At 29.6% G+C, this 17,313-nt stretch overlaps 1 protein-coding gene across 1 annotated transcript in view; it reads left to right on the plus strand.

Moving 5' to 3' along the window:
- The first annotated feature begins 1,682 nt into the window (after positions 1-1,682).
- The window catches only part of LOC105622630 (single-minded homolog 2), a 22,284-nt gene continuing 6,653 nt past the window's right edge, over positions 1,683-17,313 (plus strand). The window contains exons 1-6 of the mRNA XM_012204045.1: positions 1,683-1,860; positions 9,243-9,533; positions 11,303-11,379; positions 11,563-11,652; positions 11,997-12,218; positions 16,979-17,190. Of these exons, the coding sequence (XP_012059435.1) occupies positions 1,683-1,860; positions 9,243-9,533; positions 11,303-11,379; positions 11,563-11,652; positions 11,997-12,218; positions 16,979-17,190 (1,070 nt within the window). The remainder of the gene's footprint in view (positions 1,861-9,242; positions 9,534-11,302; positions 11,380-11,562; positions 11,653-11,996; positions 12,219-16,978; positions 17,191-17,313) is intronic.

The following is a 17,313-nucleotide window of genomic DNA, read 5'->3' on the forward strand; positions in this document are numbered from 1 at the left end:
TTTGAAGAAAGTTTTGAAGAAGTTAAACTTAAAACATGTGTGCAACATCTGTCGATCTACCTGTTCGTTTGGAATGATACTAAAAACTTTTTATATTTCTGCAGGAAAGAACAGGTCTGTCGTGAACACATCATGTTCATTTCGAAAACATTACCGTTCATCATACATCTTACATCTAACATGTGTGGTATAATATGAAAAATTAAAAACATTACATAAACTACATTAAAAATATATATGCACCTGCTTATATTGGCGCAAATAATTATATTAATAAATAGTGTTTACATTGTATATAGAAGCATAATCTTATTACGTTCAGATGTATTTAAGAAGTTTAGATGTATTTAATTAATTTTCAAGAAATTAAAATTAAATATTCCAAATATAATTTTAAAAATGTTAATATCTATCTTGCATTTTTTAGTAAAAAGTTTTCCTCTCCGACTTGTAGTTGTTTTTTTTACAAGAAAGACTTAGATTAAGAAAATGTTTTTACATGAAATAACGTCTTTAGCAGCCGTCTGGAACAATCTCAACAATAATGTTTAAAAAAATTTCCACAACAACATTTGTATCAAAACTTTCTTTGTAACGTTGGAAAAGTTGAAAAATTATTTTTTTTTTACAAATTTATCCAATAAATGTAATATTTAAAGTTTCTAGAAATCTTATATTATTTTATGTTATTAATATTTATTTTATCTTGTGTTATTATCCGAAATGTTGTAAATATTTTATAAATATTTTACTACAGATGTTCTCATGAATATAATAATAATAAAGATAATAAAATTCTGATTTACCTATTTAATAATATATTTAATAATGTACATCCTCCTTGAATTTTTAAATACGAAAAAGTCTCGTATATAAAGTTTTCATAAAGTTATTTCAACGAATATTGATTAAAATTAATTAAATTTTATGTGAACTATCGTGCTGATGCATGTGCGATTGCAAATGCGACAAAAGATTGTATTGAAAACATATCGATAAGGCTTTTTGAGACAATTTTATCAATGAATATAAAAATATTACTGTTTTCTAATTAATTCTCGTATCGTATAATACGTATAGAAAAATTAATTACATTTTATAAAAACGTTTTACGAAGCGCAGATTTTTCTTCGCCGAAAACCGGAGTCTTTTACCTTCGTAGAGGTAGCGTTGTAGCAATATAAAATAACGATTACTGTTATAAAATTTCTGAAGATCATTTTTATTATTATCGTTCTTTGGACTTCAGTTTGTTCTCTCGAAAGTCGAAGGAATACAAAAAAGTACGTATACATCACTAACAAAAGGAATTTCCTAACCTTCTGAGCTATAAGGGTGGGGCTTAAAAGAAGGGTGGTGCTTTTCCCTATCCTGAAAAGCGGTTGGCTGGGGATGAGTAAGAGTGAGGTAAAGCAGACGTTAGTCAGGATTCAGCAGCAAGAGAGAGTAGCGAGTCACTCCGAAATAAATCCTAGTCGTGATTTAAACGCGCGAAACGAGCAGTCCTTTTTTCGTTTTTCCACGTCGTTTCTGCTAGCATCGACAGATTCTCTTATAATCGTTTGCGATAATAATCTTTTCAAATCTCAGCGCAACATTGATTTATTAATAACACGCATCCGGTCGTCGTCGCATTTTTTAATATACGCGTGCTCGGAACTGATGACTTAAGTAGTTTTGATATGCCGTCGGCGACACGTACTACATATCACAAGTGGTGTCAGAGTTCAACTAGTCGCATTAAGAAAAGTACATACAGCATGGCACAGGAAAATTTGGAACATCGATCGACTGCTCTGAGAAAAAATTTTTTTATCCCAAACTGGAGAGTTAGACACAAACGGACAGAAGATGAGGAAGGTATAACGCAGTTATGTATATCCATCGTAAATATGAATTTAAGTTTTCATTATAAATGTTTAATTATGAACATTATAAATGTTCGAATACGTACATGAATTATTTGAAATAAATTGTTTAAATAAAAGCTTCATGAAAAATCAAATTTACCTAAATCTGTGAATTTTAATTGAAATGATGGGAGTATAAAAATCACGTGTTATGTTTCTGTTCTTTGTGTAATATAGAAATATTGTGCGTAATATAGAAATAAAATGGAAATCTTTAGTATGAAAAAAGATGAGATATTGAAATTTTTGAAATGTTCGTCGATAAACGTAAAGAAAGACTTGAAATAAAAGAATAAGCATAATGCAAAAATAATTTTTATAAAATTTAGTAAGGAATTAAATTTAAAATTTAATTTCTCTCATTATAAAGACATTCTAATTCTATATATTAATAATGTACAAATTTTAAATTTATCTGTTTTTTCTGTGTGACTACAAAATACATGAAAAATAATTTTACTTTCATCCGCTCATTTTTTTATTGTAATTTTAATAAATTTTGATACATTATATATACTGTGTCATTATTTCTTTTTAATACCTACTAGTAAATTTGTGAATTCACTGAGATTGGCAAAAATTAAATTTTTTTAATCAGAATTATTCAATTGTTCGTATTTAAATAAATGTTTGAAAAGTTATATTTCAGATAATTCAGTATTAAATTATTCGGATATTTACGATATATTAATTAATAATTCGTTCCTTTGTGTCGCTACATTATTATAACATTACATTTCTTTTGCAAGAAAATATAAAAATAAATAAAAATGAATCTAACTGAATAAGATAACACCTCTCTTTTTCTTTTTTTAAATAAATAAATAAAATGAAGATCAAAAAGTAAATGCAAATCTGTATATAAAAAAACTAAATTCAATTTAAAAGAAACTTAAATCTTAATCAGTGTTCGCTCCGAAATTTCTTTAATTGGCATTCGCGGATTCCAGTATATTTTAAATTAATATATTTTTTCTGAAAGTTAACATAATTGAATCCTAAAAATTAAAATTCGGAGGAATAAAGTTCTGTGATATAAAATTACAACGTAATTGAAGAAATGTAGCCTAACAAAAAATTGTTTATAATCAGGGATTGGAAGTAATAGCGTTACTTACCGTTCTTGTTTATAAATATTTTTTAACTTTATATATCTAATTTTAATCCTCGGACAGATGTCGTGATACTCGCACGCAGAATTAAAAGTGACTCAAGAATGAAAATATTTGAAAAGCAGTTTTTTATTATAATATATAGTAAATTATTTCAATATGTAGAAGGAGAAATAAAAACATATATCTTAAAAATAAATATCCATTTATTCATTCTCTTTACAATTGAAAAAAGTAAACAACTTTAACTATCTCTCGCGAGATCCTGCGTCCGTCGGTACGGCGAAAGATTAAGATACATAATCTTATTCCTTGAATTTTGACTTATAAAATGAAAAACAAATCATTCAATTATGTTTTCCTTTCAGGAAAAATATGTTAATTTAAAGTATACTGGACTCGCGAATACCAATTAAAGAAATTTCGGAGTAAATTATTAATTTAGTTAGGATTAATCTAATAACATTAATATATTAATAGAAATGTATTTAATAATTTTATAAATATTTAAAATTAATTTTCTTGAAATTGAAAATGAACTTGAAAAATTGTTTACTCGAAATTTTACATTTCAAACGAAACTTTCGATTGTTAATTCCAATGCAATATAAATTTATACTATTATACATAATCTTCGATATTTAATTGTAACTAATCTTCACTCTTTCTTTTTTTTAATTAGTCTACGAAATTACACTAATTCTGTAGTAAAAGATCAACTTTACAGTAATGCATACACATGGCTCAGCGCATTACAAAATGGCGTCTCTGGCTAGGAGTCACCTCTAACTTCTATAAACGATTGTTCTCGAAGATCTTGCGATCGCAGTGTAACAATACACAGGTTCCTCCAATGAGGAAGCAGTTTATTCTCGGAGTACAGAGTCACTTTTCCTTGGATCTGTTCATTTCCGACGGTCTGCAATTTTCCCGGTAACGCAACGAGCACGAACGAATGTTTGAGTGCAGTGCGATTTCTGCGAATGTGCGAAAAAAATAACCTACGTTGAGTTATGTATATTACCTTGAAAATGATATTTCCAGGTAGTGAAACAATACATACGTAAATTCGTCGCAATATTACGTAAGGCTTTGGCATTTTGCTAACTATTCAACAATTGATGTTTGAATCAATCATCTCGAGCCAAGTGTTTTATAAATTTGTTTAAAAATGTTTAAATAGATAAATTTTTTCGTGATACACTTAAAAAGAATATGTGATAATATTCTTGTTACAATATTTTTCTCTGCGAAAAAATTATTTCTACAATTTACTTAACAAATTTGAAAATGGGCAAGGTCATTATTGATTCAATAATCTTTCATGTTTGTTAATTACAAGTTTCATTTTTGTTAATTACAAATTTCATGTTTGTTAATTATAAGCGGCAAGATTTTAATTCTATTTTAAAAACTTATTCTTATATTTTGTCTTGAAATATCACTTTTGCATCAAGTGAATTTCATAGATAAAATGTTTATTGTAGAGCAGATAGTAGATAGAACAGATAGTATTGTAGAGTAGATAGTATGATTTAGAAGGATTTAATAATTACATTATTTCAGAGAATTAGTTGAAAAAATTAATTTTTTCTATTTGGAAAAATACACAAATATAAAATCATATTTTCTAAAAGTGAATATTATTACTGATTTCAGTACTATAATTGTGTTGTAATCATTAACGAATATTTATTATCAGAGAAGATTGAAGATACATGTAATTAATATATCACGTGTAATTATGTCCATTTCTTCAATCTGTATAACTTTTAATATACATGGTTACACAGATACTGAAATACGAATACACATTGAAGTGCGTTTCAATCTACAGAAAATAATCTCTAAATTATCAGATTAAGGCCGTACTCCAAAATTCACTTCCAGTACTGAAAATGTATGATGTGACGTAAACTGTAGATTTTTAATACTGACAATGAATTTCGGAACACAGCCTAAGATAAAGATTATAACCTCTAAAAGTGAATCAGTTATTATTACTGAAAAACAGTAAATATTTGCTGATGATTATATTAGTTATAAATGTAGCATCTGAAGTCACTGATTCATTTTTAGAGAGTATCGTTTTTATTTTTGTTATATGATTTTTATAATGGAAGAGAGAGAGAGAGAGAAGAGAGAAAGAGAAAGAGAGAGAAAGGAAAAGAGAATAATGATTTTTTTTTAAATAAACAAGAAGAGTATGCTTCGATACATGTTTGATAAAATGCCTATCTAAGAAAATCGAGAGATATTGAGCATCGGTTGGAACCGTTATCGAAGCAGAGAAGAAGCGGTAAAAAAATGCATTATTCAAGCGAATTTCCATTCGAGAGAAGTCCGGGTAGCTACATCGTTAGGTTGCTCTCTCGCCGGCGCTTTAATGACGGTTTGCTCCCTTTGCTTTCGTTTCTTATAACAAGAAGCTTCGACGTCGTCGTTACGCGGCACTCGCGCCGTATCACTTGCAAATAACGACGCGGTCAAAATCCCTTTCGCATCGTCTGCGCGTTTTGAAGAATACTAGAATACTGGAGAAATTTACTCCACGCTTCTGATTTGAAACGCAAAATATTTTTGAAGGATTTAATCATACAAATATTTGTGTTTTACAGGAATTCTTTTTCGTGTGCACGCAAGGAGATGCATACACGGAAAGAATGATTTTGCTGAAATATCGAAAATTTTAGCTGTGGATATATATCCGAAAATAACTTTTAGTTAATATTTTTCAATAAAATTACTTACACAGATTTTAAGATGTTTATTTCAGCATTAAATTATTAAGATCTTTTTAAGATACCTATAAGCATCAATATTATTGTTAATGATTCAATTTAATTTGTGATATTACTACTTTAGTTCTGGGACTGCATTTCAAGACTGAAAATTAAATTTGGCGCAGTTTGTAAGATTGAATGTATATACATATATAAAGTCACACCGAATTATTTTAGCATTAATAAAGAGCCAGGTTCACCGCTTTAGGACCTTAATTCCTTATTTGTTATATATTCATATTATGATCTTAAAAGATACTTTATTTGATATTGAAAATATTGGACCATCAAAATAATTATGTAGAAATCTTAATGATGTGCAATGATATACAAAAGTTTCGATTCTGTCAATTTAAGCATTTTCTCCATAATTATTTTTATGGTCTAAACAAAATTATTTTCAAATCTGTATTCGCTAAATTTTTACAGACTTCAACAAAATCGTCCTTATCGCGTAATTTAAGATGCCTTTTATCTTTAATCTAATAAAGAAGATGATGGCTTTATAAGGGGCTTCATCAATAAAAATTTCATATAAATATGTTCATAAGAAATGTTTATATGCAAAAAAATTAAACTGCACATAAGTAAAACAGAAAGGAAAACAATATTGATACTTTATTCTATGTAAATTTGCACTTTAGATTTGTATAAAGCTTTTATTAAAATTAATAAAACATTCAATAATTAACATTGTATATTTCTATCTCATTGTATATTTCTATATCAAATTTGAAGTAAAAATTTAATTGAATATTAATACATAATAATTAAATATATAGCCAATTTACTTAAACAATTTGATTTTTAAATATTTTCAAAAATATAATAAATTTAAATATTTTGTTCGATGAGTAATCACGTTTAATATTTTTCACACTCTATAATTTCTTTTTCCTTTATTTTTTTGAGATATTTTTATCAAATAGTTACGAGCTCATGAAATTATGTAGCGGTGGTGCACGACTGTCCGAGTGCAAATTTTTTACCGATTTATACTTTTGAAATTCGTCACGCGCTCGCAAAGTTACGGGAAATTAAAAAAAATATTCGTAGTCCCAATTTTACGGGTTATATGCGATGTGTCCATAGAGACGATTCTATTTCATCTGGGAAAAATGTAATTCAGCTTGGAAGCTTTGAACGTGATTTCGAAATAAAGTCACGACCGCCAATATTGCAAGACAAATAATTGCGCCTGCAAAATTCCGATCTCTACGAGGCCAATGACCTTTCCTGTTATCCAGAACGATTTTCCATAAAGCATAAAAAGTTGTATGAAATTTTTATCGCCTGCATCAGCAATGTCGCAGGTAAAAGTATTATATTCACATTAGTTTGAGAATAAAGCAAATGTAACGGATATAGGCAAATATGAAATATATTTTAGAATTGCGAGAAAGGTGTGCGTGACAATTTTATAGGACTCTGTACATAATAAATACAAGGACGCAACATATATATTTTCCAATCGATTATCGGTACTGCCAGGATATGGAATGTTACGTCGGCATTTCTGTCGGCGACATTAACGATGACGAATTGCGATTACGACGAGCGTAGAGATCGAACTCTCGTGTAATTAGCTGCGTAGCGGAGTTAAGTTATTTCAGCTGGGCATGCTGATAATGCAAGTATCTTACATTGTCGTTTGTGCAATTCGCGGTTTGTGTTATTGCTGCATCGATTTTATATGCACGCGCGTAGGTCGCGCATGCCTAACCCCTCTGATCGCGCGTGCGAATCCCTAATGCCACTCTTGACGTATTAAGTTCTATCCTTAAAACCGACATGCGTACATACGCGCGATAACATCAAGGAATTACGAGTTACCTCAATTTTGTTCAGGTGTTCTCTTTAGGAAATGTAAGTTACATATTATAAAATAAGTTATGAACAATTTTATGTATTTTTGTAAATTTAAAAACAAGTTATTATAAATGTAATTTGAATAATATATTATTTTTTGAAAGGATAGAAACCTCCTATTTTTTAGAAATTAAAGTACTTTAAGCCCGGTTTTTCTAATTAATTTTCTAATTAATTTGTAGTTAAACTTAATCTGATAATAATATAAAAACTATAGTGAGTAACTATAATTTACTTTTATTTTTTTAGATGTGGTTATAATCATTGAACTGATGATTTTGTAGTGAGTAACTTTTAAAGTTGCCATACTACAAAATTATCAGTTTAGTATTAATCATATGGGAGCATTTGACACATGTGCACTGATTACGGTTGCCAGGTCTCTAGATTTCGACTGGAGACTCCAATTTTCGAGACCAATCTCCAGTTCTTCAGCAGACGGAAAAAATCTCCAGTTTTTCGCTCGCGTGGGGTATATATTTATTAATTGCATATTTAAATTACGTGGAAAATAATAAGAAAGTCTGTGATTATGTTCGCAGTTTGTGTTATTTTATGAATAATAAAAAAGTTTGTAATTGTGTTCGCACTCTATGTAATCTTATAATAATAATAAAAAGGTCTCTGTAATTGTATTGATACTTTATGTTGATCAAATATTAATAACAAAAAGAATGTTTATAACAGTGGTAAAATACGAATTAAACCCTGCACCTTTTTTTTCTCTTTTTTTAAAATGAAACAATCGGCTGGCCTCCAATCGAAATATGAAATCTCCAGCGCACGGACTTTCAGGCTCCAAGCATACAGTGCTCAGGACCTGATAATCGTGACACTGATTTCTGCTCTGATTCAATTCATTCAGTCCGTAAATTCAGCACTACACTGGGTCAGTTTTCATCTGCCGAATATAACAATCTGAACCATCTGAACACATTGATACAGTGCACACATAAACCGAATGTGTGGCACTGAAAAAGTTTGCACTTAGTGCGCACTAATACAGTCTTTCGAATCCGCTAATAGCTAGAAATTAATTATAGCTAGAAAAATACAATTTTTATCATCAGATTAAGTCTAATCACAAATCACAAATCTAATCACAAGTTAACTGAAAATGAAAAACCTGACTTGAAGTGCTTTAATTTCTAAAACTATTATCATCAATTAAAATTATTTATCAAATTAAATCAGGTTAATTCTAAATCACAACTAGAAAATAAAAAATCGGGCCTTAAAATTTGAAAAATCTTTAAAACTTAATAATAGATAAATGAATGAGAAAATTTGCACAAAAGTAAATAGTTTAATTAAATTTAAATTGAATTAAAATTTTTAAAAACTAAATATTGTTAAGAGATAGAGAGAGAGATAGAGCAGAATAAAAGAAGCTGCGTTTACTTATCTATTTCTATATGAGGATTATAATAATACTTTATTATAATTATTTTAATTGTAGAATATTATGCAACTAATAAAATCCTAATAAAATAAAATCCTAATAAAATAATTAGATTTTTTAAATATATATGTATGTTTAATAAAAATTATTTTTTTCTATTTTGTAGACAGCAACTCTTCCTCGGATACATTGGATTTGAGCCCGCATCATCATCATTATCATAACAACAATTCAAACGGCATTGCTAACTCCACCACGTCCGGTGGTCTACAAGAAATCGAGATGAAAGAGAAAAGCAAAAACGCAGCGCGATCGCGTCGCGTTAAGGAGAATCAGGAGTTTTTCGAGCTGGGAAAGCTTCTGCCACTTCCAGGCGCCATTACTACGCAACTGGATAAGGCCAGCATTATCAGACTAACTACCAGTTATCTCAAGATGAGAGCCGTTTTTCCTCATGGTAACGAATATGCCTATTTGGTAAATCTTGCTTTTATTTGTTATAATTAAGTCTTTTATATTAAGCGATCAATTAATGATTGATGAATAACAATACATTTACCAGCATAAGTTACATTACTTATTTAGCAAAATCAATTTAAACCAATCAAAATGATTGTGTTATCCAAATTGCAAAAATTAAGAGTTAACAGCCGCAAATCAGTTTGAGTTCTTTTTTATTTCACCAATTGTAAGGCTGATTACTCATGAATTTAGCAACCGGACTCTTACGCGCAAAGGGCAAATAGTATCGGATGAGATGGATGTGATTGCGCACTTAATGCATTGTTAGTCCCCGGCGCTTTGTAAGCAAAGCATGGGGGCTGTTATAGTGTTACAATGGCCTCCCCAGTTCGATTCCCCCTCTCACGACATCGGCGAATTGAATTTCAAGTGGCTGCATCCCTCTAGAACGACCGTCCCGTCTCTTTATTCGGAGAAAAAGAGACACGGCATCATCCTCACGATGACACTTTTAAGGGCGCTTCCTTGCGCGCTTTATCGAAAGCGAGCGTGAAATTTTTCGAGAGGCCGATCGTCGTCGATTATTATCACAAGATTAACCCCTTACAATTCGAAAAATTGTAGAAGTAAATCAATATCAATTGATTAAAACAGGGAATAATGTCGATTTATTAATTGTATGATATAATGATGATTTCTATGCAACAGAGATATATTTAAAGATAATATCGATATTATTCGTCAAATCTCCATTGGATCCATTTTTAACGGTCCCTCACACTAGCCTATACTTCACACTCGTTATATTGAATTCCAATGATGTAAAATTTTTGATGCAACGTAGCGATAGCAAAGGACTTTGAACCAAGACTGTTTCTCTCTTCGAGATAGATCGAGCTGTCTGTCAAACACACGCCATTGTACATTGATATAATAATAATAAAGATCGTAAAATCTGACACGTGTCGTGTATTGAAACAGCGTGATCGACAATTCTTCTAAGGAATGTGTTGATAATCAAACTTGAGGAAAATATATTCCAGAACATGACGTTTAAAACGTTTAAATTCAAATATGAATACGTGACATGTGACATGAGAGAATGTGATTCTCGAAATTTATCAAGTATGAGAGCGAATTTAATTTAGAATTAAATTTGGACTTTTTCGAATACTAACGCATTTTTTTTATGCATTTCGATTATTCAAAAGGCGTTTTTTAATTTGTTCTCGTTCTCTTGCTTATCTCTTACTTTTTCATTTGTTAACGTGTCTCCAATAATATTAAAAAAAAATGGAATAAAAACTTCATTGGTAAAAAGACAATCCACAATTTTCGCAAACTCTTATATGATGACAGAAAATGTTTCTGTTATATTACCATAATTAATGTATAGACACGTTTATTGTTGTACAATAGATTTAATTATATATTATATAACCACGAACATTCATATCGGATAGAAAATAAAAAAAAGATCGGAATATCGATTTAATTCTTATGTTTCTTTTTAATATAAATGTCAAAAATTCCCATATTAAAAAATCTATACAAAAAGTAAAAAGATCTTCAATTTATAAGAAGTCAAGTATTCATATAAATTATTACTGTAATTATAATTTGAAAAGTAAATTTTACAAAAATTATGCAGATGCAATAATCAATACATTTTACTTAGAGAAAGTACACCTTCCAATGGGCGTATTTTTACATTCAATATTAAAAGCAGAAGAGAAGACTGATTCCTTCGAATTAATTTTTCAGGTCTAGGAGACGAATGGGGTGCCGCGCCACCGCCCAAAGAGACTACCATTAAAGAACTCGGTTCGCATCTTTTACAAGTGAGTGATTTTTATTCATACTCTCACCAATTCATAATGCAAATATCTAGTATACATTTATATTTTCTGCTGAAAATTTAACAGCTAAAAAGTTTAACGACTTGAAAATATGCTTATTTATTAAATTCATGTGAAAGTAATTCATAAATTAACTTCATGATAATGAATTGTTTCTAATTGCAGACACTGGACGGTTTCATCTTTGTCGTGGCACCTGATGGAAAAATTATGTACATAAGCGAGACTGCTAGCGTACACTTAGGTTTGTCGCAGGTGGGAGATATCCTCTCATTTATTTAACTTAATTAATAATTCAATTTTGACAATTTTTTTGAAGAAAAAAATGCATCAATATTTTACACAATTATTTGCATGTTTGAATAATTCAATTATTTATCTTTAAATATATATAATATAAATATGAAGAAAAAGAAGAAAACAAATGTTGTGTTGAAAATATATATTTATACATAATATTTGATCGAATCTTTTTCGCGCAAAATTGTATTATTACGTGTATCATATTATCACATCCTATGCATGTTATATTGCTATATCAGGTAAGGAAAATTCGCATTAATCCGGCAACTATTGACGGAAATTGTTCGTATGTGCAGGTGGAATTAACGGGAAACAGCATATTCGAGTACATTTATCCGGAAGATCGCAACGAGATGGTATCCGTGTTGAATCTTCCACAGAGCCCAGCGGATCTAGCGGGTTTCACTTTCCCGCCACCGAATTCGCGAGGTGAAATCGAGCTGGAACGTGCCTTTCTCCTCAGGATGAAGTGCATCTTGGCGAAAAGGAATGCAGGCCTTGTTACGGAAGGATATAAGGTAAATAAACAAGAAAAATAAAAGGAGATAAATTTTTACAAAAAGGTGGATCACTTGCAATCTAGTAAATTACTAGAATTTCACAGAACCTAGAATTTTGAGTAAATTATTAGATCACGAACTAGAAGCGATCTAGCATGCAAAATAGCGTTGTATTCTTTAGACTTAATTAATTTAGAATGATTGAAACAAGTTTGAATTCCACGCATATTACACTGTTAAATCTATAATGTCAAATTTAACCCAATTATTGTTATTTTATATTAAAACAATGGTTATATTTGTCACTATGTCAAATTTAATCATTTTAGTATAATATATATATTTAGTAGAAGCAGTGACGATTCACTTTAAGTTAAGTTTGATACTATAAGTAGAGATTTAACAATGTGCAATTATTTGTAATATTATAATTTTACTTATTATACTAAAGATAAAATTATATTATAGTAAAGATAAAATAAATGCTAAGTATAAGTAAGAAATATTTTACAAATCTTATTTGTTCAAAATACAAATTAAAAAATTAAAATAAAAATCACTTTGTAACTTCGAGAATAAATTAAATATAATTATAAATCAAATATAAATATTGTATATAAATATATTAAGCTTCCACGGTTAGTGCGTAAATACATTTAAAAACGATAGAATATAATTTGCAGTTAGAACAGTTAGAGTATACTTATACCAACAAGGTTAACTTCAAAGTTAACTCTGAATAGTACTTTCCAGTGTGGTAGTGAATGTTGATAATTTGTACTTGACTTCTACATTTAAGAGGACTCAAATCCAGAGTTTCCAGTTAACTCTGTTGGTAAGTACATTCCAATTGCAAATTATATCTTATCGCTTTCTATCATTGTTAAATCTAAAGTGTAAAATTTAATCTATTTTAAGTCGCCACTGTTACTAAAAATACATTGTTATTTTATACTAAAATAATGGTTAAATTTAACATTATATGATTACAAATTTAACCATCGTTTTAGTATAAAATAATATCAAATTTAACTTAAATTAATATCAATATCAAATTTAATTTAAATCAAATTTATTAAGTTAAATTTAATATTGATATTGTAGATTCAGTGTAAACATATGTATTTATTATTTACACATACAATCGCAGAAGCTCATATATATGTAATTTTTTATATTTGACAAATTAAAAATTTTTAACGATAATATACAAGCTTATGACAATAATTATAAAAATGAAACAATGATCATTCTTTATAAAAACATGAGAGAAAGAGAGTAGAAAAGAGAAGAAAAAGGATTATTATTAAATATAGTTTCGCTGTTTTATAATCCGAGATTTATGACAGATGAAAACAGATTAAAGAAAGGAGTATGAGTTGCGACTAGTATTTTTATATCATATGTATACAAAATCATAAAAGATATAAATATTACATAATAGATGATCTGATTGACTAAGTAGGGTTGTAATTGTCCCAGTCACGTTCAGTTCAAGTCAAAAAGGAAGCGCAATGGATTGAACGAACAGATGATAAAAGCTTGCATCTAATCTACCTAAGAAAACATTTTATGCTTTTGATATATTTCTCTTTCAATCTTTTTCAACAACTTATTGTTATTGATATGTTTATAATATATCAATACATATATGAAATATATTTAGATATCAAATTAAAATATATCAATATATCAAATATCAATATTTTACAAAAAAATTTAAAAAGGAAAAATCACATTGTATTTAAATCGGTATTTAAAAATACAACAAAATGTTGTAATATCTATATTGTTCTAATAAAATAATAAATAAAAAAGATAAAAATACAATAGAACACAAATTATAATAAGCTTCACATTAATTTTTTAGCTTTATTATCTTATAAATCAATTAATCTTTAAAATTAATTAAATAAATGTTTATTAATGTTGTTCACAAATTCTTAATTAGTGAATTAATTAAAAAAGGCTTGTTTTAAGTATTATAGGTATATAATGTTAATGTGTTAATATGTTAAACAATGTCATATATTATTATATTATATCATTATATGTATACGTGTGGAACTTCACATTTGAAAGATAAAGTCGAGATGCAATAAAAATAATTTTTTTTTCATTACTCTCTTTCTCTCAAATAAGCTATAAACATGCGTGCAATAGTAACAAGAATCAATTTCAATCAATAAGTTATATTATCGAAACTATTAATCAGATTTATGCAATCCACCGTGCAAATGCGAAAAATCGCATATAGACACTAATCCCGATTTATGAACGGTGACGCCTTAATTTTCCGAAATCGAGTAAAACTGTCCGCATTAACTTCCCTCGTGTATCGTTAAACTTTCGACATATGCTCGGGCAATAACGGACTATTGTTCTGAGACGAAGGGAGACAAGAGGAGGTGAAGGGACTTGCGATATACCTTACACTTGCTAACCGAGGAAAGCAATCCTCGCAGAGGAAAATGTTTGACAAATAGCTCGTTCTGGCCGCAGTATCACGATGATGTTAACCCTCAACGAAATCGCGCATAAAGATCCCCAATGGTGTCAAACATAGTCATGAATGCAACCCCTACGAGCTGTTAGATCAACCGAAAGAGCCTTGGGACTAGGGCGAATTTATCCCTATGGTACTTACACGCACAAAGACGGATTGTAGTTGGCTTTTCTTTTGTCGATGCGCGAACGGAAATGTTCAGATTAACAATTGCGTGAAATTCGAGTGAGAATCGAGAGAACTTGTTCCGAGTGCTTATCTGAAGATAATTTCGATAAGTCTTTTAAGAAAGATATTATAAAGCCTCGGTCACCTTTGATCTCATAATACAACTTATTTGCATCTGTTTCCATTTTTAAAACTGCTAAAAAACTTTGGTGTAAAGATAAAGTTGAGAGGGAGTTATTATTAATTTGGGCATTACTATTAATTCAAGACAATTCTTATATAGCATAGATATTTTTGGCAATATTGCAGCAAAAAATTCATAAATATTTATCACGTATTGGGGAGAAGCCTACGAATCCCGCGGTTTGCTTTTTAATATTCTTTTTGTGTCATATTTTTTTTTCATTTAAGTAGACATCACTTGATGTGAAGAGATGCTGATGAAATAATCTAATGTTGCGTTCTGATTGGCGCTTACAATACGAAACTATACAAGAAAATTAATACCTGACCTATCAGAGAAATCCAATAGATAAGCGTAAGCTATAGGACAGCCACCTATAGGAACTGTCGTGTTCTGACGTATTGTACTGAAAATCTATTTGTAACATGAATTATAGATTTATATTATTAATACTGGTAATATATATATATATCAGAACATAATTTCCAGCTTAGCAATCAGCAAGGTCACCAACACAAACAATCAATTTATGCATGCAATTCAACAAGCAAAAATGTATCGCATGCTTTAACTTGCTTTGTTTTCAACCAAACACGTGTGCGCGTGAATTTGCTACCGATGTGAGATTATGAGTAGTCGATCGCCCTCGTGTCAAACTTCTGCTCTTCTTTCGAAACTCCCTTCGAGTCCTTTTCACGTCACAATGCGCGCCGATGTACTAGGATTGCATACGAGGTGATATATGCAACACGGGCATAATAAGGGGCTTATTTGCTTCACAAATTCGCCCTGCACTTGAGACCGGAGCGTGACGTTCAGCGAATCTTTTTTCGTGTCATCAGTCATTCAATTAAGCAAGAATTGTTAATTTACCGTTGTTCCACGCGAGTGTCCGTACTTCAACCGCGGCGAGCGAGGGAATCGCTTGAGTGTCGTACTTTACACACTCGGCCAAGAAATAACGTCGCGAATGCATCTCGAATCGCGAGTATGCATCAATAACGTTTTATGCACTCTAAGAATATTTATCGGAATGGATGGCACAAAAAAAATAAAAAGATATTCAGATGTTTTACTCAAAAGAGTTGTGTTAATATGACACACCGGTTTCTTTTTTTCCATTTTTCTCAGATATTATTCAAAGTTATTTTTAATCGATGTTAAAAGATATATAAATGAAATTTCAATTAAAAAAAATTTGTGAAGAGTAATACTACTTCTGTCTTTCTACTTTAAAGTGGATTCTAATTCTAAAGAGGGACAAAGAGTAACAATTGAGCTAATCTTGAAAAAGAGTGAGATTTCACTCTTTAGAGTTAGATTCTATTCGAAAGATTTTAAAGAGGTCGCTTCTGATTTTATATCATAAGAATATATTATACAGCATGTCCCAGAAGGAAAGGTCAATATTCTGAGAGATATCAGTCTGTTCATATGTGAACGTGTGGTTGAATGGTTTTCGAGATTGAATATGCAGTTGCAAAATTACTGTTATAAGAAGGAGATACTACATATTTTTTCTAATAATTCATTTGTGTTATTTAAAATAACACATTTTTACAATAATTTTTAAAATTAATTTTGTAATTTTATAATAAATCACTTCTATTGTTAACATCAATACATTCAGAAGAGAACACACATTTATATGAACATTTTTATCAAAAATAACTGCTACTCCCAGAATATGATCTCCTGGAACGCCCTGTATATAATTCATGAATAGAAATTTTATGGAATATAAATAGTAGAAAATTAAATAAAATGCTATCATTTCTAAATAATATCTAATATATCGTCTAATTTGGAAGATTCAAAATTATAAAACAAAATTATATACTTATATAATAAAATTATATGAATATAATCTTTGAGAAACGCAAAGCATATATTGGCAACCATTTTGATTTGGTGTTTCAGGTCATACACTGTTCTGGTTATTTAAAGTGCATCGTAGAAGCTCCCATTGGATCCGAATACGAGGACGGTGTTGGACGGTGCATCCGTAATGTCGGTCTAATGGCCGTCGGTCATTCATTGCCTACAAGCTCCATAACCGAAATTAAATTGAACCATAACATGTTCATGTTCAGAGCGTCACTCGATCTGAAACTCATATTCCTTGATGCAAGGTAAGATTTTTATCGATATAGATATATATATATATATATATATTACGTAATAACTTCGTATAGCATACTATTATACGAAGTTATACGTAAAATTACTTTTAGTAATAGTAGATACAGGCAAAG

The sequence above is a fragment of the Atta cephalotes genome, assembly GCF_000143395.1.
Source record: "Atta cephalotes unplaced genomic scaffold scaffold00047, whole genome shotgun sequence".
In the NCBI taxonomy this organism is placed as follows: domain Eukaryota; kingdom Metazoa; phylum Arthropoda; class Insecta; order Hymenoptera; family Formicidae; genus Atta; species Atta cephalotes.